Below are 25,121 nucleotides of genomic sequence, written 5' to 3'. Positions count from 1 at the left end.
GCATAAAGGTCCTGAACCACTTGTTTGCAGTACTGCAGGAGTAATGTACATTTTTTAGAACCTATAATTATTAGTATATAATAATTCCAGCACACTCCGAAGTAGTAATATTGTAGTTCTTAAATGAACATTTTCGAAGGCCACATGCCATTAAATACGTATAATTTTATCAGCTTCTTGTTGAAAACAACAGAAAATGTCGCCTGCATGGCCTCTAGCTACCAAGGTCAGGCTCTGTATCGTAACGTAAATAATGTCAATATTAGCTTCTGTTGTTCCCTTTCATCACGAGACCGCAGAGTAGCAACAGCGTTTATCATCATTTCAAACGCTTCCTTCAAATTCCGCTGCCGTTTAACCCCGGAGGACAGAAGACCAGCGTAGGTGAACTGAGAAATGGGCCTTGACCTGCTGTGTTTTGTTTTTGGTCAACGGAACAAAGTCCATGACACTGTGGATACGACTGAAGGGGTTTCGACTGAAGGGCCTCTTAGAGATGGACGCCTGTGCGGTTCTGTTACGGAGCCCTCAGCTACTTAGCCTGAGGTCCGAGCGTAAATAATGAGCTCTAAAGGGATAACTCCGCTAATAGTGATAATCCTCAACGGGTTACGTACCGTAACGGCAGGCAGACGGAACCTCTCTTCTGCATGTCGTCCCTTTTCAAATGCCACCATTCATACCTGAGCCTCACAAAAGCCACATTCTTCATCAGCACACCCTGCATGAAATAGAAAGACAGGGAGGAGCCCCCCCCCACCCCCGCGCCCCCCAAACATGCACTGCGATAAAACTCTTTTGACAAAGGGGTCTTTTTTATCTAATTAAGAGAGACTTATTGGGCTAGGACCCACAGAGACCAAAGACTCATTTTTTGGGGGGGTTAGTGGTCCCCCCATGCACACTACCAGAGAGCCGCCCCCCCCAGTGCAGAGACCTGGGCCCCCATCCTTTCCGTGGCTCCACCCCACTCCTGTCCCCTGCCCCTCTGTTCCTGCTTTGTTCCCTGACTATCTGGCTCTGTCATTATGCTTCATCGCATTTCGTCTCCTCCTCCTAATTCTGTTTTTTTCGTCTTTCTCCTTTCTGTTCTATGTTTTTTTTTTTTTTGATCCTGGAATGTTTCTAATTGGTGTTGTTCAGCAGGAGACGGTAGCGGAGGAGAGCTCTGGGAGCTGGACTGGGGGGAGCAGTGGTGGGGCTGGCAGGTGATATGGTGTGAGAGAGGGGACGGGAGCAGGGAGGGGGAGGCAAGGCGGGGTGGCGGATGAGGCCATCGGAGAGTTTCGGTGTTGTGACCAGGAGAGCCCCCCCCCCCCCCACCACCAGGGACACAGCCATGTTCCACTGCATACCTGCGCACAATGGGCTTCTTGTTGGTGGCTGGACAGGATTTCAGGGCCTGTGTGGCAGGTAGGGACCCGTTTGCGTTCATGTGAGGGGGAGACGCTGGCCGATGCCCCCAGCCACCTTTTGAACTTCGAGCCGCGAACCTCAGAAGATCTCAAAGTAGGGGGAGGGTTTGTTCAGGCAGGCAGGAGGCTTAGGGTCAGATAAATGCCATGCAGGCCCTGCAGTTATAGCTGATATGCAAGATACAAATGAATCACTGCAGACCCCATGAATGTGGTGTGTTTATAACTGGAATTATTCATTACTCTGAAAAGTACTGTAAACAAACGAGTTGTTTTTCTTTAAGTAAATATTATTTATTTAAGTCGGAGTAACTTACTTCCTGGTGTGGGGTAGCAGGTTGAAGAATGTAAAAAATGGGTCAGGCATTCTTTACTGTAACCCTTTTCTAGCAGTTTCTGTTTCCCTCAGTCTGGACCACATCTGTAATATTGAAACTGCAATATTGAAAAAGTTTGCAACCATTTGAAGAACGCAGACGATACTCTCGGAAAGCTTATTTAGAAAGTCGCGCCGCTTCTCCCGATCCCTTTATCCGGTGCCGTTCTCCAAACAATGTGTTCTGACGCTTTCCTAATATTTGCAAAAGGCTACAGAAATGTTTGTTCAACCTTTCGTATCGTGTTGGGCTGCGTGGACGAAAACGGAATCCGCCCACGTACAGAAAGCTCAGCCTGGAAACCTGGTATTTCTGGTAGGACCTCACAGTCCTGATTGTTGTTGTGTAAAGGGTAGGACTCGGAGCCAAACTTCATGTGTCATATTTATGTTTCTAGGTTACAGGACTTCAAAACGAAGGCACCTTCAGTGAATTAGATCCCTCTGGAGGATTGTATCTGCATACAGGTGTGGTTAGAGAACAGTACGGTTCTATTACTTTCTCTTGATCACCTATAACGCGATGAAGGGTTGCCGATGAAACTCAGAAGCCTTCCAGCTCACCAGGCTATAACCTCAATGGTGATTGGGCACTTTGTGCTTGCCGAGCATTCACAGCTGACAATGCTAAACACATGAGATGCCGGCAACAAATACTGCTCCTCTCTGCGGTCGGTGACATCAGCCTGAGCACTGTGTTTTTGTCTCGTGCTGCGCTGACCAGCCCCATTCCGAATTTGACCTTGAGCACATGAGCATACTCTGAATGTGCCCATGGCAGGAGGTCATGTGATTTGCAGGCTAAGGAATCAAAGTTGGGTTTTAGCATCAGCTGACCCATGATGGCAAAGTCTAGAATTATCTGGATCTCACGGCTCCTGGTGTAGACTATAACTATCAAAGTATCCGTCCATATTCCAGTCACTTATTCTGGACAGGGTCATGGCGGGGGACTGGCATCCCACCCAGGGTGTGTCCCTGCCTTGTACCTTATACTGAAATAGCCGGTAAACCCAGAAGTGGATATGGTCGTCCTTCTGAAACCCGTAAGACCCGACCTGTCCTGTCCTCTCAGCTGCTTGGGTAACTGGCCATTAATCTCTTCATCCTTGTCACACCTCACCGCTGTGCATAATTCAGCGAGGAATGCCGCTCCGTACGACCCAAAGCCACGAGCAGCGGGCGGTCCGCTAAAGCCGCTAGTGGGTTTTACGTCGCTTTATGTAAAATCAGGTCTCCTTTAATTAAATGCGTCGGTGTTTTTCCGTTTGCATTCCGGCTTCGTGGGCTCGCCAGAGGTGCAGTCCTCATGAGTTTGCCTGACATCTGTCTGTGTTGAGTGGAGTTCCCATGTTCTCATGCTCAGCTGAGTCCTTTGCTTTCAGCCTCCTCGATCAGGTGATCAGCCAACCCCGTATTCTTTTCTAGTAGGACTAACTTTTACCTTAGCAATAACTGAGTTTGCATAAGGCTAGTTTGCTCCTTTGACTTGTGGGATTTAGTCTGCTGCTGGAATCCGTTGTCAGATCACAGTGTGATGATGTTTCACCTTTGAGCTCTGTGGGTCGGAGACAGTGAATTGTTGCGTGTAGAGATACTTGCACGAGAAATGTGATTAGCATGGAATGGAATGATGTTCGCAAATTGTTTCGTGTGATTCATGAAATGCTCCTAAGTCATCAAATCTCAAAATAGCTTCTTTTAACGCAATTGTAACACAGTTGATTTTCTGCACGTTGTATGTTTTTATGGCCGAGCTGTGCTGATGGCTGGGCTGATGGCTGAGCTGATGACTGTGCTGATGGCTGGGCTGATGGCTGTGCTGATGGCTCTGCTGATGACTGTGCTGATGGCTGTGCTGATGGCTGGGCTGATGACTGGGCTGATGGCTGGGCTGATGGCTGAGCTGATGGCTGTGCTGATGGCTCTGCTGATGACTGTGCTGATGGCTGGGCTGATGGCTGTGCTGATGACTGTGCTGATGGCTGGGCTGATGGCTGTGCTGATGACTGTGCTGATGGCTGTGCTGATGACTGTGCTGATGGCTGGGCTGATGGCTGAGCTGATGACTGTGCTGATGGCTGGGCTGATGGCTGAGCTGATGGCTCTGCTGATGGCTCTGCTGATGACTGTGCTGATGGCTGGGCTGATGGCTGTGCTGATGGCTGTGCTGATGACTGTGCTGATGGCTGTTATGTAGGGTGTTATTGCACCCGGCATGGCCCATGTTATCCGTGCCCAGGGCACTGCAGCTGAGATCCAGTGAAATGCCTCTAGTGGTTGCAGCTCCAGTTTGCTGCCAGGAGAAAGCACCCAGACTTAACCAGGCTGAGGCGCTCATGAAACTAATCAGATGCTGGGAGAACTTTGACCGCGCTCTACAGCCCTGTCTTCTGCCAGGTTTATGATTCTCTGGGTTTAAGGCTTCCCTGTTAGGCCATGTGACGAATTACTGCCCATGAGAATGAGCAGGTGACCTGGGCCTCCTGCACCACGCACTTTACCGGGGCTCAGGCAAAAGCTATTAGCTGACCGTCTGGATTCCGCATGACAGGTGGGTGGGATGAGGTTCGGGGGGGGGGAGGGCTTTAGGCTTCAGGCAGCTATTGCAATCCCCCCCCCCCCAACTGTCTGTGATGTTCTGATGTAATGTCTAAGTGCATGAGCCCACATCTGCTGACTGAGTATCAAGCAGGGCAGCAAAGTGTGGTGGATGAACTTACAAAATATCACAGTGTAGGCGTCAGCCCCCCTCCTTCCTAATTCTGGATATATGGCGTTGCAGGACCCTGCCTTATGAGATTAAGGTTTTATAGTGCTGTCATAAACGTGATGTTTGTACCGCCGTCGGAAAGGGCATCCTCACGGGTTCAGCTGAGTTGTTTTAAACCTGGCAGGTTCAGTGCGACGTGTTTTATTCAGCTGTCTGGAGCAGTTCCCGTCAGTAACACTGCATCACAGGAGGATCACATGATTCTGTCCCGTCTGACTCAGCTCCCCCACCCCTGCACCGTGGGACCATCGCTGAGGTCAGTGCAGGGCAGTCAGAAGGCAGGATGAGACTGTTTCCCAGGCCAAGTGTGTGTGTGTTTGCAATGGTCAGGTGATCAGATGAGAGCGAGAAGTCAGGGCAGGGTTGGAGGGGGGGGTTGAAAAACAATAGAGAGAGAGCAGGAGGAGTGAAAATGATGGGAACATTTTTTATGCCTGTTTATTAGAAAATGGAATATTCTAAGTCTCAGTTTCTTTGAGCTCCAAGAAATGCCCCCCCCCCCCCCCCCCCCGCTACGGTTATTAGTGAAACACCCCAGCATGGACGCTCTCAGCATGCAGAAACCTTCTGCTAACTCTCCACTTTTCCTCAGCAAATTGTCTTATTCTGTCTTCCTAGTTGTGGCCTGCAACAGCCGAACGGCCTCAGAGGACAGTGCAGAGATGGACAAACGGCAGCCTGCTGTAACTCTGCTTTCATCCAGAAGCTGTAAAGCAGCATAGGTGTGCAGCAGTGTTGAAAAGTGCCCCAGCTCCTGTTTCCAGTGCAGTGCAGTTCAGTGCAGTGCAGCGCAAGCTCCATGCTTCCTCGGGTGAGCTCTGCGCCGCAAACCGTAATGGCATCCCGCACTTCCTTGGCTCATTGAACAATTCCGGGGGAAAAGCTGCGAAAGGCTTTTTAGACTGCTGGAATTGACGCAGCCTGGGGGGGGGGGGGCGGGGAGGGGAGGACAGTGGGGGTGGCAGCAAGGTTTTTGGTTAACCCTCAGTCAAAGGTCATGTGTTAGTAAGCCAATCAGTGAGCGTTTCTGATTTCTAGGCCTTGTGGAGTGTTTGAGGACTCTGCATGTTTGTGTGACTGTCCTCCTGGTACTCGGGTTCAGCCCCACAGCGCAGAAATCCTACTGTCGGACAAACTGGCTGCTCTCGCCTGAGTGTGAGTGCCCTGCATGGACTGGCATCCTGTCTGGGCCGCCGTGTGCCTTGTGACTCTTTGCCAGGGTCATTGAGACCCTGTTCTGAAAGAAGGTGTGGAGGACGGATTGTTTTGATTGTGCTGGTAGCCATGGCGACACTACTATATACTTAGACAAGTAAATATGGGGAACAATATGTTACCGAATTAATTGTTATGATTTTCACACTGCTGCATTGAACCAAGCAGGGGAGGGTTTGTTCAGGCAGGCAGGAGGCTTAGTGTAATTAAAAGGCAACGTTTTTGACAGATAAAGGGAACAGAGACTAAGAACTTCACGTAAGACAATGAAATTAACACTCAGTATAACAGCAGGGAGTCTTTGTGCTCAAGGGAATTACAGAAATACTAAATAAATCTGATAACAGCTGAACACCAGACGAACTCTATAAAGAATCATGATTTTCGGGCTGAGATCCGCCATCTTCCACTAAACTGAGTGTCACTGTGCAGATGTACCATCCAGGGATGAGGGCACGACCGACCCGGAAGTGCCAGGCCTGTTATAAATGTGCTCCGGTCTCGTCTGTCGGAATCTCCTTTCCGGGTTTTGGTTTTGCCTTCTGTTCCTGTTCTTCTGGCCCCTGTGGCTCGGGTCGCCTCCATCCGGCGTTGCCGATTCCCCGCTCATCTTCCTGTGCAGCTCAGTCCCACGTCCTGCCAGTCTTCTGTTTCCTGTGGTTCACTGTGCATTAGAAACCTGGGGTGGGGGGGGGCTTCTGATCTGGGGTGCTTTGAGCCTGAATTTAGCCAAATCTTGAAGCATTAAAATGTTTACCGAATATGAATCTACTTCAATTTTCAGTTTCAACTAGGAAAGCCAACGGAAATGAATCCAGGTATGTTCCAGAGAATCTTTGATGCTTAAGGGGGCCTGTGCTCCTTAGGGTTGAGGTCTGTGTTTTCGTGTGGGGCCACTCTCCAATCATCTGCACTTCCAGGAAATGAAGGAAAGGCATCAAGTTTGATGAGGTGCTACATTTTGGCTGCTGAGCTCGGCGAGCCTTCAAGGGTGGGGAAACGAGGCGCATCGATGTCCAAAAGTCGCGGCGCACAGAGGCGTTACGGACACACAGACATGCTGTCAAACATAAACGCTCACGGCCCGCTATTACTTATTGTTACCAATGAACCACCTCACCCAAGCACCCCCATCACTACTACCCCCACCTAACTCCAACCTTGGACTTTTGCTCTATTCTTCTCTATCAGAGATAGGCAAGGAGAGGCCGAAGAAAAGGGCGGGGCGCGTGGGGGGGGGGGGGGGGGTCACGGCTCCACCTCTCACAGTAATGTACAAACGGGCTCTCAATGCTGCTGTCGCGCCTTTGCCTTACGTGGCTCGACGACGCCGGGTGACTTCGCCCGGTCTTCCAGCGCCTTAGAAACCCAAAAGGACTTGGGGGACGAGGTTCAGCCATCCAGCAGCACCACCACCCCACCTCTCTAACCGGGTTCCAGGCACCGCCCAGTCTGCTGAAGGAGCAGGTACAGTGAGCACCATTATTGGTCAAAGGGTTGCTACAGGTGGCTTGTGTCGAGTGGAGGACAGTTGCCAGTAACGCTAACTGATGCGTGTTACCCAGGAGTCGGGTGACGGCGCCCGCTTGCCCTTGGGTTTCATGTTGTCCGTGGTGTTGGTGACGCCGTTTACCGTATCAGTAGCAAGACGCCTTTCCCAGCTGCCCTTTCGGGCTGAGGTTTCATCTTCACATCCCGCCTCGTAATGCCCGCGCCGTCCGCCGAAGAGAGGACCCCTCCGTGTCTGTCCGGCATCTGCCAGTGAAGGAAATAAGGCGGAAGTGTCTAGAAACAGTCGAGGATGCATCGTGGGTGCCGGGCGGCGCACAATTGGCTTGTTTCTAGTTCAACGGGATGCTGGTTTAACAGGTTGCCTGAATTGCGAGGCAACACATCAGCCAGAAAAACCAGTGCGTCCACACGTGGGGGTGGGTGTCGTCTTACGCCCAGGGTGACATTGTCCCCCCCCCCCCCCCCCCCCGTACCGTCACAAATTGGGCAACATATTCGTAGCCGGCAGCTGACTCCCCAAACCTTGCGCCTTCTCGTATACACCTGGAATACCTAGATCAGATTACGTATATAGTCGATATCTTTGTCCGAAACAGAAAACACTGTATTAATAGCATAAATATTTAGAATTTGTTGAATGTCTTCAGCGGTATCAAATTCAATGCAAACGTGATCCCAGGGTGATCGTGACTTGGCTGGAGTCAAGGTGAGTGTAGGGTGATAGAAGGAAAGAGTGACATTACCCAGCTAAATGCAAGCTGGCTTTGATTACCTGGCTAACTGGTATGTTAGCTTGCTTTTGCAGATAGCTCCGTTAACACGCTTCTCCCAGGACTGTTTTTCTGAAGGTCTGAGGCTAAAAAAAGCGGGGTCTTCATTTCTCCCAAAGGATCCCTGAATCCTCACCATCACGCCTGTCTGTGTGCTTCAGAGGAGACACGCAGGGCCCAGTCGACACTCTGGGCAGGCAGCTACAAATGCAGACAAGACAGAGTTTACAGTTTCTGCTATCTTGTATTAGACGTTCTGATATTAGGACGTTGCTACTGGCAACAAAAACTTTTTGTGGCCCTGGAAATACAAATAATCTGGTTTTGCTCGTTATATCGAAGACTTCAGCGAATTGGTGGCTAAAGTGCATTTGTAGCTTTTGTGTTTGTGTACAGTTTTCTTGATTTATTTAGTATGCATGTGGCTGGGGTAGCTGGTATCCGGTAACTACTTGGCGGTTCCTCGTGCTGTTTGCACTAAAGCTGATTCCAAGACTTTTTCACATTCTGTAAAACATTAACTAAGAGGCCTGTCGTCTGCTGCCTAAGCACCTCAAGCATGTGACGGGGGGGTGGGGGGTGGGTTCAAGCTAACCCTAATAGCGTAATGTTTAACGCAAACCATAAAACCCCGCTTTTATTATTGGGCTTTATACAGTGGTTAGCCAACAGTGCACAAAGTGGTATCGGTCCTGTTGCAGAGAACGCAGCTCTCTTCCAGTTTGCCCACAGATTGAAATGGGATTCATGGTTTTAGTCACATGATTTTAGTCAAGTTAAACCTGACACGTGTTTCCTGAGTCGCACTCGGTGAGGTTCTAGGTGGCTCCTATTGAGTCATCATTCCCAGCATCTCTTGGTTATGTGCGATTTCTCTTTCATTTCTCCAGTTTGCTAGTTTCCCTTCTCCTAGTGTCCTTCAGTTGTAATAATGAGTGATAACAACAGGACTTTACATAACAAACACAGCTAACCCCATGTTGCTGGACCGCGTATCACTCGTAAAAAATACTTTGCTAATCAGCTTATTAGTGAATAGAGCAGCATTTGGTATAAATGAAAAGAGAAAGTTGTCTATTAATACTTTTTAATACTACCTCCCAGTGTTTCTGTACTGGTTTTGTTATTGGTCCCACATTCCTCAGACTACTCAGTGGTCACGGGGGGGTCAAAAGACCCCACCACATACTTCCACAAGCATCCTAATACTGTACTTAATAAGTAACTTAATAATCAAGGCTCGGAATTGGTTTCCTGGTTTTTAACTCTTCTCACGTCAGCGTTACGCGAAGATTCCTGCTTTTTTCTTGTCTGACTCCTCCAGGCGCAGCTTAGTTACCGTTGTTGGAAGTTATATTTGCAGTGAAGCCGTTGTGTTTTTCTTGTGATTATTATCAGTGACACTCCCTGCTGCCTTGGCGACAAGCGATTAAATCGGCAGGGGTTAGTCCGAAAAGCGCGGAGATCCCAAGCCGCCTGTCTGGGCCACCATGTCTTCACGCTGCACAAGTTCTGGGAAGTTCCGCATCGCCATGCGTATCTTCTGTGAAAAAATCCTGCGCTCGCAGGGTATCTTTAAGCGTGACAGTGCGACACCTGCGTAATCATTTACCTGCGTGATGCACTGCGGCCGAAGTGCTAGTTAAGGAAGTGCTGATTCACTCCCAGGCTCTGCAGCTGGGGAGTCGGTGAACGTGATGCGTGTGGTGAGCGCGGGTGGGGTCTCCTGCGAGTTTGTTGTTACTGCTGCCTCAGCTCAAACACGGCGCGCCGGTGACCTTTACCCGAGGCCAACAGGAACTCAGAACTCAGGGGCGACTGGGCTTACTGGCTCACCGTGGTTTTCGCTGCCCTTTTTGCGCAGGTAAAAATAAATGCATGAATACAGAAACTTTAAGTTTATCGTTTTCAGGGATTTACTGCAAGGCTGAATCGGATCGTTGGCCTACCGTTTCCTTGTATATCAACTTTTTACGTCTGATGCATTTTGAAAGTACTGGGAAATATTAGATTTGCAAAAATTATTAAAAAATTTAATACAAAGTGTATATGCGACTCATGACTCTTTGCCTATTTCATAACATCTTAAGAGTTATGTGGACGACTTGGTGATTTTCTTACCAAAAAGGACACAAATGAGGGCGTAACAGAGATGTTATCAGAACCAAAAGAACAACCAAAGAAGTTAATGCTAATTTAGCTAAATCCTTAATTTCCCAAACAGAGTCTTTGGATTATAAAAAGACTGATTAATAATTTGCTACGTGGTTTAATTATTAACCAAGAATTTGTCGGTTTCAATGTTCACTTACTAGAAGTATAGGAGGGTCACGACACTAAAGATTTAGTGTTTTTAAGACATACGGTTACATGAACTGAAATGCTTTATAGTTTTGTACACAGTAACTCATAATTTATTAGCCAAGTAAAGATAGGTAACCAAGTAAAGCAGTAGGTGACGTGCAGCTTTACAAGTTTCATGGGTCGATTTGCCGAGTTTTATAAGTAACTTAAGGAGGTTAAGGTGTGAGATGAGGTTTGAGTGAACTGCTGGAGGAGCAGCACGGTGTCGCGATGAAAAGTGTGAGACACTCCGGCAGAGAGGCCTGGGCTTCCTGTCAGCTGGTGTAGGCAGACGGGGGCGCGGCTGCATCTGCGTCTGCGTGGCCGCCGTGCAGGAGGCACTGCTCATCTGCGCAGGAGGGCAGAGCAGCTGCAGTCTGTCGCTCATGGAGTCTGTCGGACCAGCAGGCTTCTGATTTCTTATGATCCATGTCCTTGAAGAACTGTACACAACTTCAAAAATATGTAGGGTCCAATAAAACTATTTCATTTATTATTGTTATTATTATTATTACTAATTATTATTATTGTTGTTGTTATTACTATTATTGTCAGTAGTAGTAATCTATTGAATTTTCCTTAATTAATTTAACGGAGTGAATATATTTATTCCTATTTTTGAGTGTTAGCGCAAGGCCCAAATTCTCGTAGCGCCCCGATCTTGTCCGGACATCGAATGCGTCAGCTAGCTTCTCCCGCTTCCTCTCCTCGGGTTCGAGTGCTGGGGAGGGGGGGGAGAGGGGTGTTTGCCCTTGCTAAGTGTCTGCCACTTTGTCCTGCTGGTGCTGACGTGTCTTAGGGCCTCTCCGGTGCCCTTAAAGGATTCGAGTGCCATGGGGCGAGTCTTTGTTAAGTGAACGCCACGTTGTCCCACCGACGCCCTGCTGTCAGCCGACTCCTTGTTCGCCCGCTGACGGGTATTCGCTGCGTCCGCTCCATAAAGGCAGATTCTCCTTCCATTTCCAAACGTGCACATCCTCCGCTCTCCTTACCTGCATCATCCGGGTGACTAATCTTCCGCAAGCCAGCCGCGGAAGTTCCCGGAGGCTGAGAGAAGCAAAGTGAATAAGGAAGATGAGCAGTAAAACACAGTAAGATGTAAAAGAGGAAGAAACTTAATGCTGGGCTCTCTGTGTTTTAGGCTCCACCCAGCCTCTCAGGTTGAGTCAGTATTAAAATGTCAGCCCCCCCCCCCCCCCCCCCCCCCCACTGCTCTCCAAAATGAGGCTTTCTGAAAATCCATTCGGCACACTCGGACAAGTCGAGGGGCAGGTTACGGCCGCTGGGTTACGGGAGGTGTTTGGCTCCCCACTCCCTGTAAGTGTGTGTGTGTGCGTGTGTGTGTGTGTGTGCCCGCGCGTGTGTCATCCGGCAGAGTGAGCCGTGTGCTTTTCTGACACAGGAGCTCTCAGCGCGGAGCGGGAGCCTCCCAGGTATAATGTACCTGCCCCCACCTATGCCGTCCCACGGCGGGATCTCCGGAGAAGGTACGTCTCTCACCGAGCCGGTGTGGTGCGGTCAGGATGCCTCTGTCTCTCGCCATGGACATGGCGCTAGTGCTCTCCTCCCGTATTTTTCATACTTTTCTTTGTCGTCGACCATCTTTCAGCAGGTCGTTTTGGACTCTCCGCTCGATCGCTTCTTCAGCTGCTTACGTAAACCTCTGTTACGCAGTTATCTGACTTTAAAATACCGATAATTACCCCAAATTACACCTAACTTTCCAAAGTGTTATTACCTGCTGTCTTTAAGCGTTTTAGAGGCAGAAGCTTTGGATAGCAATTAAATTAAATCAAATAAGCATGCAGCGCTCGAACTGGGCTTCATGACTGTGTCATTACTTATTTTAGTTGTGATTAATGCAGTCAAATGCGAAGGTGAGACCTCCAGTGCCCTTTGACCTCAGTCTGTTGAATGCAGGTGATTGGCTGACCAGGAAATCCTCAGTGACTTGGTTTGTTTGGTGTCTTCAGTGTGCCAGTTTATTTGTATTAAAATCATGTCAAATATGATTATATATCCATTTTTATTGCAATATTTGAGAAATAGTGTAGATGAAGAAGGTGTTTGTGGCGATGTGTCTGTCAGAGGCAGTAATAAGCAGAGAGGAAACGCAGGAATGTTTTTGGGAAAAGGAGATTGGGGGGCGTTTGTTACAGGTTGTTCAATGTCACGTTGGCATGAATCTGAGCCTTTGCCTCCCCCTCGTTTTGCAGATTGCTTCTTATGAGCTGCGTGCCGTTTTCGATACTATGCTGAGTGCAGCTCTGGGGATGGTGACGTGTCCCCTTCCCTCTGTCCCTTTGCTCCTGCCACCGCTGCCGTTTTCATTTGTAACTGGGGGCGCGGAAAAAAACGTCCGTTCAAGAATGTCCTTAAAACAAAACTCTTTAAAGAGATCTGACGTGGTTATTTTGGTTAGGGTTTTATAATTTGTGCTTTTTGCCGCAAAGAGGTGTGAATGAAAGATGAATTTGCTAATTGTTTGTGTGTTTTTTAACAAGTTCCTGGAAACAGCAGGAGTGTATACTGCTTACGTCATAAGGGGCGTAACTGAAAAGCCAAAGTACATGGAGTGTATATACTTTTCTTTTTACCTACTTAAATCCTCAGCGGAAAATAAAGGTACTTGCTTTTCACCTTAGCTGGTAATGATGCGTTTAGAATCTTCTAAACCTCTGGTCCCTACTGCCGTGAATCTCCATAGCGCTGCATGATCTCGCCACGGATCCTTCTGGCTCTTTCTGCTGCAAACCCGTGTGCCGTGAGCTCGTGAGGGAGGCTTTGACTCTGGCGTCCCTGCGTTAATCATCCACCCGGCAGCGCCGCGGCCAGTAATCCGTACCAGGCACACATAAGCGTGAAGGTCAGCATGTACTCGGGAAGGCGGGCGCTGCCGGTCAGCTGGCCGCCTGGGGATGAGTAAACCATGCCTGCGTGTTTGCATGCCTCTTCCCACATGCCTCAGCGGCCCAGAGAGCAACGCCATTTTACTTGAAACAGCCAATCAGGAATGACCGTGTCACGGGTCTCAGCTGTTGCTCTGTGGAGCAGAACGCAGGCCCACGGGGTGTCTGGATGCAGACATGTGACCGCAGCGCTCCGTGACCTCGAGCCGTCTGTCCCAGAGCCATTCTGGAAGCCAGGGGAGGTCGAGAACCCGGAATGTTCTCTGCCAGGACTCGACCTGCTGCTGTGGGTTGTACTTCTTTGTCGTTAGAATTAGAATTTGGTGATTAGCGGTCATTGCTGACACCACAGCACACGGTGCACAACAACGGAATGTGTCCTCTGCATTTAACTCATATGTGACATAGCAGGGGGCAGCTAATTCAGCACCCGGGGGGCACCGGGGCGGTACCTTGCTCAGGGCACCTCAGTGGTGTCTCGCTGGTCGAGGATTCGACCTGCAGTCTTTCAATTACAATTGCGCTTCCCTAACCATTAAGCCACCACTGCCCTCATGGTTAGTTCTCTGTCCTGGCCGCCACCACTGCCCTCATGGTTAGTTCTCTGTCCTGGCCGCCACCACTGCCCTCGTGGTTAGTTCTCTGTCCTGGCCGCCATCACTGCCCTGATGGTTAGTTCTCTGTCCTGGCCGCCACCACTGCCCTCATGGTTAGTTCTCTGTCCTGGCCGCCATCACTGCCCTCATGGTTAGTTCTCTGTCCTGGCCGCCACCACTGCCCTCATGGTTAGTTCTCTGTCCTGGCCGCCATCACTGCCCTCATGGTTAGTTCTCTGTCCTGGCCGCCACCACTGCCCTCATGGTTAGTTCTCTGTCCTGGCCACTACCACTGCCCTCATGGTTAGTTCTCTGTCCTGGCCACTACCACTGCCCTCATGGTTAGTTCTCTGTCCTGGCCGCCACCACTGCCCTCGTGGTTAGTTCTCTGTCCTGGCCGCCACCACTGCCCTCGTGGTTAGTTCTCTGTCCTGGCCGCCATCACTGCCCTCATGGTTAGTTCTCTGTCCTGGCCGCCACCACTGCCCTCATGGTTAGTTCTCTGTCCTGGCCGCCATCACTGCCCTCATGGTTAGTTCTCTGTCCTGGCCGCCATCACTGCCCTCATGGTTAGTTCTCTGTCCTGGCCGCCACCACTGCCCTCATGGTTAGTTCTCTGTCCTGGCCGCCATCACTGCCCTCATGGTTAGTTCTCTGTCCTGGCCGCCATCACTGCCCTCATGGTTAGTTCTCTGTCCTGGCCGCCACCACTGCCCTCATGGTTAGTTCTCTGTCCTGGCCACTACCACTGCCATCATGGTTAGTTCTCTGTCCTGGCCACTACCACTGCCCTCATGGTTAGTTCTCTGTCCTGGCCGCCACCACTGCCCTCATGGTTAGTTCTCTGTCCTGGCCGCCATCACTGCCCTCATGGTTAGTTCTCTGTCCTGGCCGCCACCACTGCCCTCATGGTTAGTTCTCTGTCCTGGCCGCCATCACTGCCCTCATGGTTAGTTCTCTGTCCTGGCCGCCACCACTGCCCTCATGGTTAGTTCTCTGTCCTGGCCGCTACCACTGCCCTCATGGTTAGTTCTCTGTCCTGGCCGCCACCACTGCCCTCATGGTTAGTTCTCTGTCCTGGCCGCCATCACTGCCCTCATGGTTAGTTCTCTGTCCTGGCCGCCACCACTGCCCTCATGGTTAGTTCTCTGTCCTGGCCGCCATCACTGCCCTCATGGTTAGTTCTCTGTCCTGGCCACCATCACTGCCCTCATGGTTAGTTCTCTGTCCTGGCCGCCACCACTGCCCTCATGGTTAGTTCTCTGTCCTGGCCACCATCACTGCCCTCATGGTTAGTTCTCTGTCCTGGCCGCTACCACTGCCCTCATGGTTAGTTCTCTGTCCTGGCCGCCATCACTGCCCTCATGGTTAGTTCTCTGTCCTGGCCGCTACCACTGCCCTCATGGTTAGTTCTCTGTCCTGGCCGCCACCACTGCCCTCATGGTTAGTTCTCTGTCCTGGCCACCATCACTGCCCTCATGGTTAGTTCTCTGTCCTGGCCGCTACCACTGCCCTCATGGTTAGTTCTCTGTCCTGGCCGCCATCACTGCCTTCATGGTTAGTTCTCTGTCCTGGCCGCCACCACTGCCCTCATGGTTAGTTCTCTGTCCTGGCCGCCATCACTGCCCTCATGGTTAGTTCTCTGTCCTGGCCACTACCACTGCCCTCATGGTTAGTTCTCTGTCCTGGCCACTACCACTGCCCTCATGGTTAGTTCTCTGTCCTGGCCGCCATCACTGCCCTCATGGTTAGTTCTCTGTCCTGGCCGCTACCACTGCCCTCATGGTTAGTTCTCTGTCCTGGCCGCCACCACTGCCCTCATGGTTAGTTCTCTGTCCTGGCCGCCACCACTGCCCTCGTGGTTAGTTCTCTGTCCTGGCCGTGTGCGCAGGACGAAGGGTATTTTGCTGCTGCTTTTCATTTGCATTTACTTGAACTGAATGTAAACTTGCTATGATCTGATACCTCAATAAATCATTTTCTGTTTTTTTCAGGCTATTACTGTTGTCATTAACAAACTAGAAATCACTGACGCCGCGATATCTTGCCGGGACTGAATCTGGGGGGTTGGATGCTGGTGGACGAATGAGAGAATAAGGATTTAGGGACAGAACACTGAGACAGATTGGAATGATTCTCAGCTTTAAATGCACTTGGGAGAGTATTTATTTGCTTGTTTGGTCTCTGGCCTGCCTTCATCATCATCACTCACGTCAGGCAATTTAGACACATGTAGACCTGAACTGTAGACTTGAAGGGATAGAATCAAGACTCTGGTATCTTGGATGTTTCGAGCTTCAGGTCTTTGAGGGGAAGTGTTCGTCCGTGGGTTTTAATCCCGTCCTCCCGATGTGATAAAAATGGGATATTTTAATGTCTTCGGTCGGCCGCTAATCCACAGCGACGTCGGAAAGGCCGGCTGTCGTCCCCTGGTCACTCCGAAGACCTCGTCGTCTTTCGGGAGCAGGGATTATGGAAGAGGGATGGAGAGATATCGGATCACAGGCAGCTTCCCGTTGTCATGGCGCCGTCGCCTGGCAACGCAGCTGCTTTATCATAACCCCACCCCCCACACTTTGCCAAAATCCAGCTGGCCTTTCAGCCTAATGACAGCCTCCTCCTATCCATATATTCATATGAGGGGGGCATTAATCCTGGGGGTATCTGCATTACCATAATCTGTAGGAAGTCTTCTTTGCAGATATAAACCGCCTGTGGTTTTATGTAATGTTTCTCGCCTGTCTGCGCTGGGGGACCGGTGGTCTGTATGTACGCTGTAGTCAGTGGCTGATTAGTCAGTTGACTGCCTGGTGGATTTGGTTTACCATTGGTCACATGACCTCGACATCCTGTAGCCTGTACTACGAAGCAGGGTTACTGGCTTATCGGGGTAACTTGTCGGATTTAAGGTACCCCAGTATAAATGGACTTCACATTCGTTTACTTACATTTTGCCCAGACTACCTTAAATCCGACAAGGTACCCTGATCAGCCAGTAACCCCGCCTCTTAGTACAAGCCAATGGACTCTTGTTTTCTTTTATTGTTTTTTTTTTTTTGTTTGTTTTTGTGTTTTGTGCCTGTGCGTGTTTCGGGGCAGTAAGACGGGTCAAGGCCAAAAGAAACGCAGCACAGAGTTCAGCAAAATAAGGCTATAAAAGCAGTAATAACTGATAAAATGGAGCCACGCAAGGAAATATGCTCACTCTGAGGTTTTTTTTTTTATGGATGGTGCTTCACACTTGCTGGGAATTGCGTGGTATGTGAACAGAAAGACACGTAGGTGCATTTAGATTAATTATTAACCCTGCTGGAAGGCGGAGCCCTTCTGGGTGGGAACTGGGTGGGGGATTCAGTAACCTTTATTATAGCGGAGATTAAGGGCTTTCCTGATGAAGCAGCGTGATTTGTGTGCATCGCTACGAAGAAGCTTAACTGTCAAAATGCCATCTTATCTCACTGTTATAGTGTCTTGTGGATTGATTGTAAAGTCTGGCTTATTCCTCTAGGGTCTCCCATGTGGTTTGTGTGTTTTCCAAACTATCCATCCATCCAAATTCAGTAAGCACTTGTCCTAATCACTGTTGCGGGGGTCCGGAGCCCATCCCGGAGCCTACAGGTGCAAGGCAGGGAACAACCCAGGGTGGGGCACCAAGCCATTGCAGGTTTCCTCACCATTATGAATTAAAAAGATAACATTTGGTTATAGTTCACATAAAATATGTTGAACTACCAAAATAATTATTTGTCATGAAATTGATCTTAAACATAGCTTAAGTGTTATATATTATAAACATATCTGTACCTACCATTGAGGACACCAAGGTCAAGTCCTCAGAATTTTTATTGGCAACTCCCATAACCACGATCCATTACGGGGCACACCTAGGAAGGTCCAACACGTTTGACTTTGGTATTGTAAAATATAAATGGAATCTTATGCATATCCACTCACAGTCATTATGGTGTATGTAGAACTTTATCGTCCATGTTCTAACTGTCATCTGCTTGAATAACTTCTCCAGGACCAAGAACAAATTAGATGGTTTTGGCATAATGACAGCAGAAGACACTGCCACTACAACCACGATGAGTAACCCGACCCCGTCCAGCGCCCAGCCTGCCTGCCACGTCCACCACAACCCAGCCCCCGTGCCTGAGAGCGTGGCTGGAGCTGTCAACGAGAGCGCCCTCTTAGCCCTGATGGAGCGCACAGGCTACAGCATGGTCCAGGAGAATGGACAGCGGAAGTATGGACCACCGCCCGGATGGGAGGGGCCCTTGCCCCCAAGGGGATGTGAGATTTTTGTGGGCAAGATCCCACGGGACGTGTATGAGGACGAGCTGGTCCCGGTGTTCGAGATGGTGGGTCGGATCTACGAGATGCGCCTGATGATGGACTTCGACGGGAAGAACCGCGGCTACGCCTTCGTGACGTACACGCAGAAGCACGAGGCCAAGCGGGCCGTGCGGGAGCTCAACAACTACGAGATCCGGCCCGGCCGCCTGCTGGGCGTCTGCTGCAGCGTGGACAACTGCCGCCTCTTCATCGGGGGCATCCCCAAGACCAAGAAGCGCGAGGAGATCTTGGAGGAGGTCTCCAAGGTGACGGACGGGGTTCTGGACGTCATCGTGTACGCCAGCGCCGCCGACAAGATGAAGAACCGAGGGTTCGCCTTCGTGGAGTACGAGAGTCACAGGGCGGCCGCCATGGCCCGCCGGAAACTCATGCCCGGCCGGATCCAGCTGTGGGGCCACCAGATCGCCGTCGACTGGGCCGAGCCGGAGATCGACGTGGACGAGGACGTCATGGAGACCGTCAAGATCCTGTACGTGCGCAACCTCATGATCGAGACGTCCGAGGACACGCTGCGCAAGATCTTCAGCCAGTTCAACCCAGGTTGCGTGGAGCGCGTCAAGAAGATCCGCGACTACGCCTTCGTGCACTTCGCCAGCCGCGACGATGCCGTCCTCGCTATGGATCATCTCAACGGCTCTGAAATAGAAGGCTCCTGCATAGAGGTGACGCTAGCCAAGCCTGTGGACAAGGAGCAGTACACGCGCTACCAAAAGGCAGCCAAGGGGGCGGTGCCCATCCCTGAGACCACCCAGACCAGCTATGTTTACCAGTGCGACCCTTACACGCTGACCTACTATGGATATCCCTACAATGCACTGATAGGACCCAACAGGGACTACTTTGTGAAAGGTTAGATTTTTCTTGTTAAATACGGGTTCTGTTGCTGGACTGGTCTTCTTTCATTAACAGGCTTTGCTCATCTTCTGCTGACTGTTTAACAATGATTACGTACTGATGAAAGTTAGCTACTGCATGTCATAAACTTCTGTTCGATCAGAGCATTTACCGCAATCCCAATATCAGTTTTTAATATTGCACTTGTCAAATGATTCGAATCAATCAGCTACAGGAGATGAATATATCATTTAAGATCCATTCTCCTGGAAATATCGGCATAGTGGATTCTAAGTCTTGCACAAGATTCCTGTCTTGTCATTGGCCACATTGTTGGATGTTTTAGCTAAGTTATGATTAGGATTTAGCATCTTTAGTGCCTTTTTACAGTATTTTCTGATACGGAATGTGGAAAAATGTTCTGAGGGCAGAATGAAAAATCTCTCTGAACAAATCCAAGCTCCAAGAAACTATGAGAGGCGGGGCTGAGACATCTGATTGGTGGGTCCCACCTCCTCTAGTTCCTTGGACCCACCTTCTTTGCAATCTGATTGGTTATTGCTCTGAACCAATCATCTTTCATTCTCCCCCAGAACATTTTTGTGTGAGTAAAACTCCCATAAGCATGATTTTAGTTCTAATTATCATTAATTTCATAGTGAAATGTGCCGTGAAATCACGACCTTGTCCTTGAGACTTCCATCAGTCCAGTGGATTTACAGGGTCCAGCATTCCAGGGAAATTGGGACAGCAGAACTTTCTGGCAGGAATTAGCACATGAGAGTGGAATCAGCTGAACGAGATTTACTGTGACTCCCAGAAACGACGTGTCATGTGACAAGGACCCCCCCCACAATTATCTCATTATTATTTCAAGCAGGTACCGTAAGAGGCCGGGGGCGCACGATCGCTGGGAGTAGGGCCCCAGGGTCACGGGGCTCCTACCTGGGGGGGTATTCAGCTGGGCGAGGCATCTACAGCCGATACCATGAGGGGAAAGCCAAGCAGCAGGAGAAGCCGTACGAGCTGGTGCCCAGCCTGGAGCTGGCCGCAGTGAATCCCGTGGGCATCAAACCGTGCCCGAGTCAGTGTGAGCCATCATACTCCATCTCGCTCTCTCCCTCATGCCTCCCCCTCTGCTCCGCTCCTTCGCCCCACTTTATTCCACTAACTGTCTCCTGTCCTCTTCTGGAAACCTTTGCTTTCCATCGACGGGGGCCGCCGTCACGGAGCAGGCCGCCCCGGCCATTGGCACGCATGTGCCCAGCTACCATGCCAGAGGGGAGACCGTAGTGTCAGAGCGCATAGGGCGTTAGCTTGGCGTAATTCATGCTTGGGCGGTGGAGAATTAGGTCATTTTGCCCCATGACAGCTGAATTAGTCCGACTGAAAGTCGCGCCCGGTGAAGTGCAGGGTCACGTCATCAGCCCCTATTGTTCAGTCCGCTTTCTTGACTTTTCTAACAGGTGCTGCAGGCGACACGCTAACCCTAACCCTAACCCTTGACCTTTAAAGAGCATTTCGCTTATCCTGTACGAGAGGTCTAGCTCGGCCCAATGGCCTAAATACACACACTGCTGAATGTGTTAATCTTGGAGCAGTTTTCCCTTTTAATCTGAATCACACTGGATAAATCTGGGGGCTGTTGAAGCCTTTTGTGTTCCTCTCTCTCTCTCTCTCTGGGGGTTGGGGGGGGGGGGGAATCAGTGTGTATTGGCCGGGGGTAACGGGAGCAGACTTCCTTACATTCGTACAATTAATTATCTCATATGACACCTGCCTTTGCTCACTCCTGAAGCCAAACTTCTTTCTTCTAATTGTGTGTCCTTTACGGCACGTAAATATGATTTTTTTTCCCCCATTTTTGTGTTAAAAATGTTACAAACAAGTGATTTTTACTTCTAGCAAATAAAAACACAAAACGTTTGTGTGAACGTTTTCTTCACACATTCATGGCACCAAGGATTCACAAGAAGCTGAGGATTAGACAACATAGGGTCTGGTGTATAATATATATAACGTGTCACCGTAGGAGAAGATTGTGTGCATGGAAATGTATTAATGTCACCATGTAACACGCTTCTGGAAATCTAGACACGTTGACTAACATCAGGAAGAGTTATGGTGGATGTTATATCCAGAATCATAGTGCTACTGCAGATTCCCAGTGAGGGCAGTGTTCTCATAGTGCAGTGCCCTCATAGTGCAGTGCCCTCATAGTGCAGTGCCTTCAGGAACTGAAAAGTAAATTCCACCAGTGCTGAAACATTATGATATTTTTTAGAAGATCATTCACCTGTCAGCTAAAGCTTGGTGCAGTGAATGGAGTGAAGCATTAACAGCAGTGACTGCAAGAGTGTGCACGTGTGGGCAGCTGTGTGAGGTCATTGCGCCCCCTAGTGAGTCCTGAGGCTCGCAGCTCACCTCTGCTGACCCACTTTCGGCACACATCTCCTCCCCACAGTGGCTCTCCCCACGCTGGCTGGCCAGTACCCCATCTTCTCCACGGGTCACCCCACCAAGCTGATGGAGGACGGGAAGATGCACACGGTGGAGCATCTCATCAACCCCCTGAGCATCCAGCAGGACCCTACGGTGGCCGCCCCCACCGCCACCGTCCTCCCTGCCGTCTCCACCCCCCCTCCGTTTCAGGTCAGCCCTGTCTTTCCACCTCAGTCCATTCACCCCATCCTCTGTGGAATCTCATGTAAACAAAGACCTGTTTTTACAACTGGCCTGCATGATGTTGTATTTTCACGTGAGAGCTTCTCACGAGGAGGTGTGTAAAAGGCACCTCGATGTCCGGGATGGTCTGTTCTGACGCCGTACCTGTCAGCCACGGTGCATTGACAGCGTACTACACATTATACTCAGAAAGACTTTTTTTACCATGTACGTAAAGCATGCTAACAATTTTTGCTGGGTGATACAGCAGCATGTGGTATTTAGACATACGGGATAAAATATACATAAAAATGTGTGTAAAGTGCAGTTTCGTAGAAGGTCCTGTAATGCTAATGGACTGATGTGAATGAGCCATGAACACGTATAAAAGCTAACAGGAACTGCAGTAACGCATGAAATCTTACGGCAAATCGATATTATTTCATTCTTAAACTTAAAATTTACCGCATCAAAAGCGTTGGGGTAGTTTGCTAAGTTTACAGAGTATTTACACGGTAGTAAAACTGTCACATACATGTAAATGTGTGTGTACGTGCGTGCAGACTCGTCTCGAATTGAAAATCTCACTCCAGCCAGCTGACGGAGGTTGGCGACCCAGTGAAGATCATGTGACTCCTTCACCTCCCCTCTGTGTACGTCCACAGGGTCGCCCGATCACTCCCGTGTACGCCATGGCGCCCAACGTGCAGCGCCTCCCAGCAGTGGCCGGCCTGTACGGCGCCGGCTACGGGGCCAGCTACCTGCCCATCGCGGCCCCGGCTAGCTCCGCCGCGCTGGCGGCCCTGCAGAAGAACGCTGCCATGGCCGCCGCCTATGGGGGCTACGCCGGCTACGTGCCGCAGGCTTTCCCGGCCACGGCGTTCCAGGTGCCGCTTCACGACGTCTACCAGACGTACTGAAGGAGTCGCCCTGCGCCCCCCCCACCCCACCCCGCCCCGGACAGGAAGGAAACTGAAGGAAAAAACATATATTTATGAAGAGCCAGTGCCGTTTTCACGTTTCCCAGCTAGCTAGCTGACGGAACCCAGGAGTGTCGTTTGACAGAATTTCAAGTGCATTAAACCTCCGTGGCTAAAGAATATATTAAATATATATATATAAAAAAAACTAAATAGAAAGAATATATTTTAAAAAATGAACAGTATATTTTACAAAATGTTTGTGAGTTTAACAGCTACTCAGAGAATTTTATTAGACGCTCTACTACATAATTTTGTATTTTGTAGAACACTTATTGCTTCCGTCCGTATATTTTACCTCTGCTACTTAAAAGAGCGTTTGAATTTCATTTATTATTATTTCAATGTTTTTTCCTGGTATTTTTGGTATTATTGATGCTTTTTGTGTTTATTTGTGTCCTGCTGGCGAACCACTGTGCCACTTATTTTTTTGGGGTTTTTTTTTTTTGAAGGACTGGTACGTTTAGTTCGGCTCGGACTTTCCTCTCACTTGACCTTTCACCTCCAAAAGCAACATGAGAGTAATTAGACGACAATAAGAAAAGCAAAAAAAATTAAAAATTCACTTTCCAACCCAAATGGCAGAACGTGCCGGCGAAGCATTATCCGGATGTGCTGAAGCCTCAGCGTCCGGCAGACTGGCGTCCACCGGCGCCGTAACTCTCTGCGACTGACAGGTTGTGATCGCGGCCTTTATGTCTCAAACCTGAAAGGCGGTTTAATGGGAGACGAGGCTATGGAGAAGATGCAATGAAAAGACATGGTAGCAATCTGGACCGTCCTCATCCATTCAAGTCAAGTTAGAGATTTGATTCGATGTAGCAACTTCGTTTTGGTTCAAGGGTACTTATTTCTCACAGGAAATGGAATAATTAATATTCTTTTTCTTTTCTACACTACACCCCGTGAAGAAAAGCCTCCATCTTCTGAGGTTTCCCAGCAAAACACAGGATTGACGACACATTTGCCTTTTATCGGGCGGTTTGGATGCCGCTTGACATTGCTGCTTTTCCTCATGGCTGCCTTTATGAAGAATGCATGAGATTGTTCTGCTGAGTCTCCTCCGACGATGCACCTGTCAAGCTCGAGTACTTACAAGGCGATCCAGACCTCTCTCCTCACTTCCAGGAGCCCATGTCTTACGTGTAAAACCCAGCCAAACAGTTTAGTCACCCTCCAAAGACAGATCATGCCTTAATTTGCCTTAATCTTGCATGTAAATCTATCTATTCATCGACCCGACTCTGAAGTTGTGTTTTGGTAGACGGCCCTTGGCTGAGCAAGTGAGAGACGGCTGTCTTGTGTGTGGGTTTGCGAAAGACTTACAATATACATGTCTTAGATTCATGACAACAAAGATCTGACTCAGTCCCTGTAAAACTCAGAGCTGTATGAAGCCAGTTGTCTTTTTGTGGCATTTGTTAAGCTACTGCAGACTTTGTAGATACTAACGTCCCTGAACTTCTAAAAACAATTATTTAAGACTTAAGGTCGTCAGCAAGAAGTGCTTAAGCTGAAATAGTCTTTTTTGTGGCGTGTTGTTCCAGTTCATTACAGGCCTTCATATTTTTTTTGTATATGCTTTGATACTTGCTTTTAGTGAAAAGGTCTTTCGCCTGATGCATACCTGTTTTATTTTAGTTTTGAGACCTTTGTTATTTTCTTTCACTAGTAACCTCTGTCTTGGCTCACGTTAATACGCCGTCTTGTTTTTTTATCGAGGGTGGGGAGTGACACCACAATGCAAAGCAGACAGTTAAGCGGGTGTTTGACGTGCTGGTGGTTCTTACTGTGTGAGCTTAGACCCCGGCAGCGGGCGGCCGCTGTGTTCCAGCATGTTCTGTATGGCGTTGGCCTCGACTGAGTAGGAACTTTGATACTTGCACAATGTTTGTTTCTGTGTTTGGCCTGTTTAAAGGCTAATTTTATAACGTTTGGGAAATGTCATTGAACGGTTCCTTCACAACACTCTATTACAACAAAAGTTAGGACATATTTAATATATTCAGTGCACAAGTTTTATATGAGACTTAGAGAGAGAGAGAAAAAAACCGTATAATATATTTAAAAGGTAAAATGTTTTCTTATGTCTTTTTTAACTGTAACCTTAACAACTTGTTTTTGCCAAAGCACCCAATACGAAAGAACACTTAGCAAGAGCTGATATTTTCCAAGAACTGATATTTTGTATTTTACAAGCTGAAAAAAAAACAAACAGAAAATGGAAACACACTAAGTGAGTCGAGTGAAGGCATCGATTGAATTCATGAGAAGCAGGCCAGGAACTGACACCCTGAGGGTCTTTCCGCATCCCTGGGGATGTCCTGTTGGACCTTTCTGCGAGGCACTTTGACCTGAATAGCAGCAGTGAAACA

At 49.2% G+C, this 25,121-nt stretch overlaps 1 protein-coding gene and 1 long non-coding RNA gene across 21 annotated transcripts in view; one reads left to right on the top strand and one right to left on the bottom strand.

Moving 5' to 3' along the window:
* The window catches only part of LOC125704612 (RNA-binding protein 47-like), a 32,144-nt gene extending 7,176 nt beyond the window's left edge, over positions 1-24,968 (top strand). For 6 of the 20 annotated variants that reach the window (XM_048970454.1, XM_048970456.1, XM_048970455.1 and 3 more), the window contains 4 exons: positions 17,934-19,117; positions 19,980-20,192; positions 21,567-21,754; positions 22,432-24,968. In XM_048970454.1, coding sequence (XP_048826411.1) covers positions 17,965-19,117; positions 19,980-20,192; positions 21,567-21,754; positions 22,432-22,686 — 1,809 coding nt within the window. In that variant the 5' untranslated portion in view covers positions 17,934-17,964 and the 3' untranslated portion in view covers positions 22,687-24,968. Of the gene's footprint in view, positions 1-4,210; positions 4,346-4,688; positions 4,821-5,182; positions 5,376-7,102; positions 7,247-11,640; positions 11,892-17,933; positions 19,118-19,979; positions 20,193-21,566; positions 21,755-22,431 lie in introns of those variants that run through there. The other 14 variants (XM_048970449.1, XM_048970448.1, XM_048970442.1 and 11 more) reach the window with 9 other exon arrangements.
* Positions 961-9,751, bottom strand: LOC125704615 (uncharacterized). Its single transcript, XR_007381196.1, has 4 exons — positions 9,401-9,751; positions 8,064-8,262; positions 7,096-7,534; positions 961-1,836 (listed from the first exon to the last, which is right to left on the bottom strand). It is a non-coding gene; the product is annotated as an uncharacterized LOC125704615 (long non-coding RNA).
* Positions 24,969-25,121: the final 153 nt, after the last annotated feature.

The sequence above is a fragment of the Brienomyrus brachyistius genome, chromosome 12, assembly GCF_023856365.1.
Source record: "Brienomyrus brachyistius isolate T26 chromosome 12, BBRACH_0.4, whole genome shotgun sequence".
NCBI lineage: Eukaryota > Metazoa > Chordata > Actinopteri > Osteoglossiformes > Mormyridae > Brienomyrus > Brienomyrus brachyistius.
The sequence above is the reverse complement of the archived record's forward strand: the minus strand, read 5'-3'. Positions and strand labels throughout refer to the sequence as shown.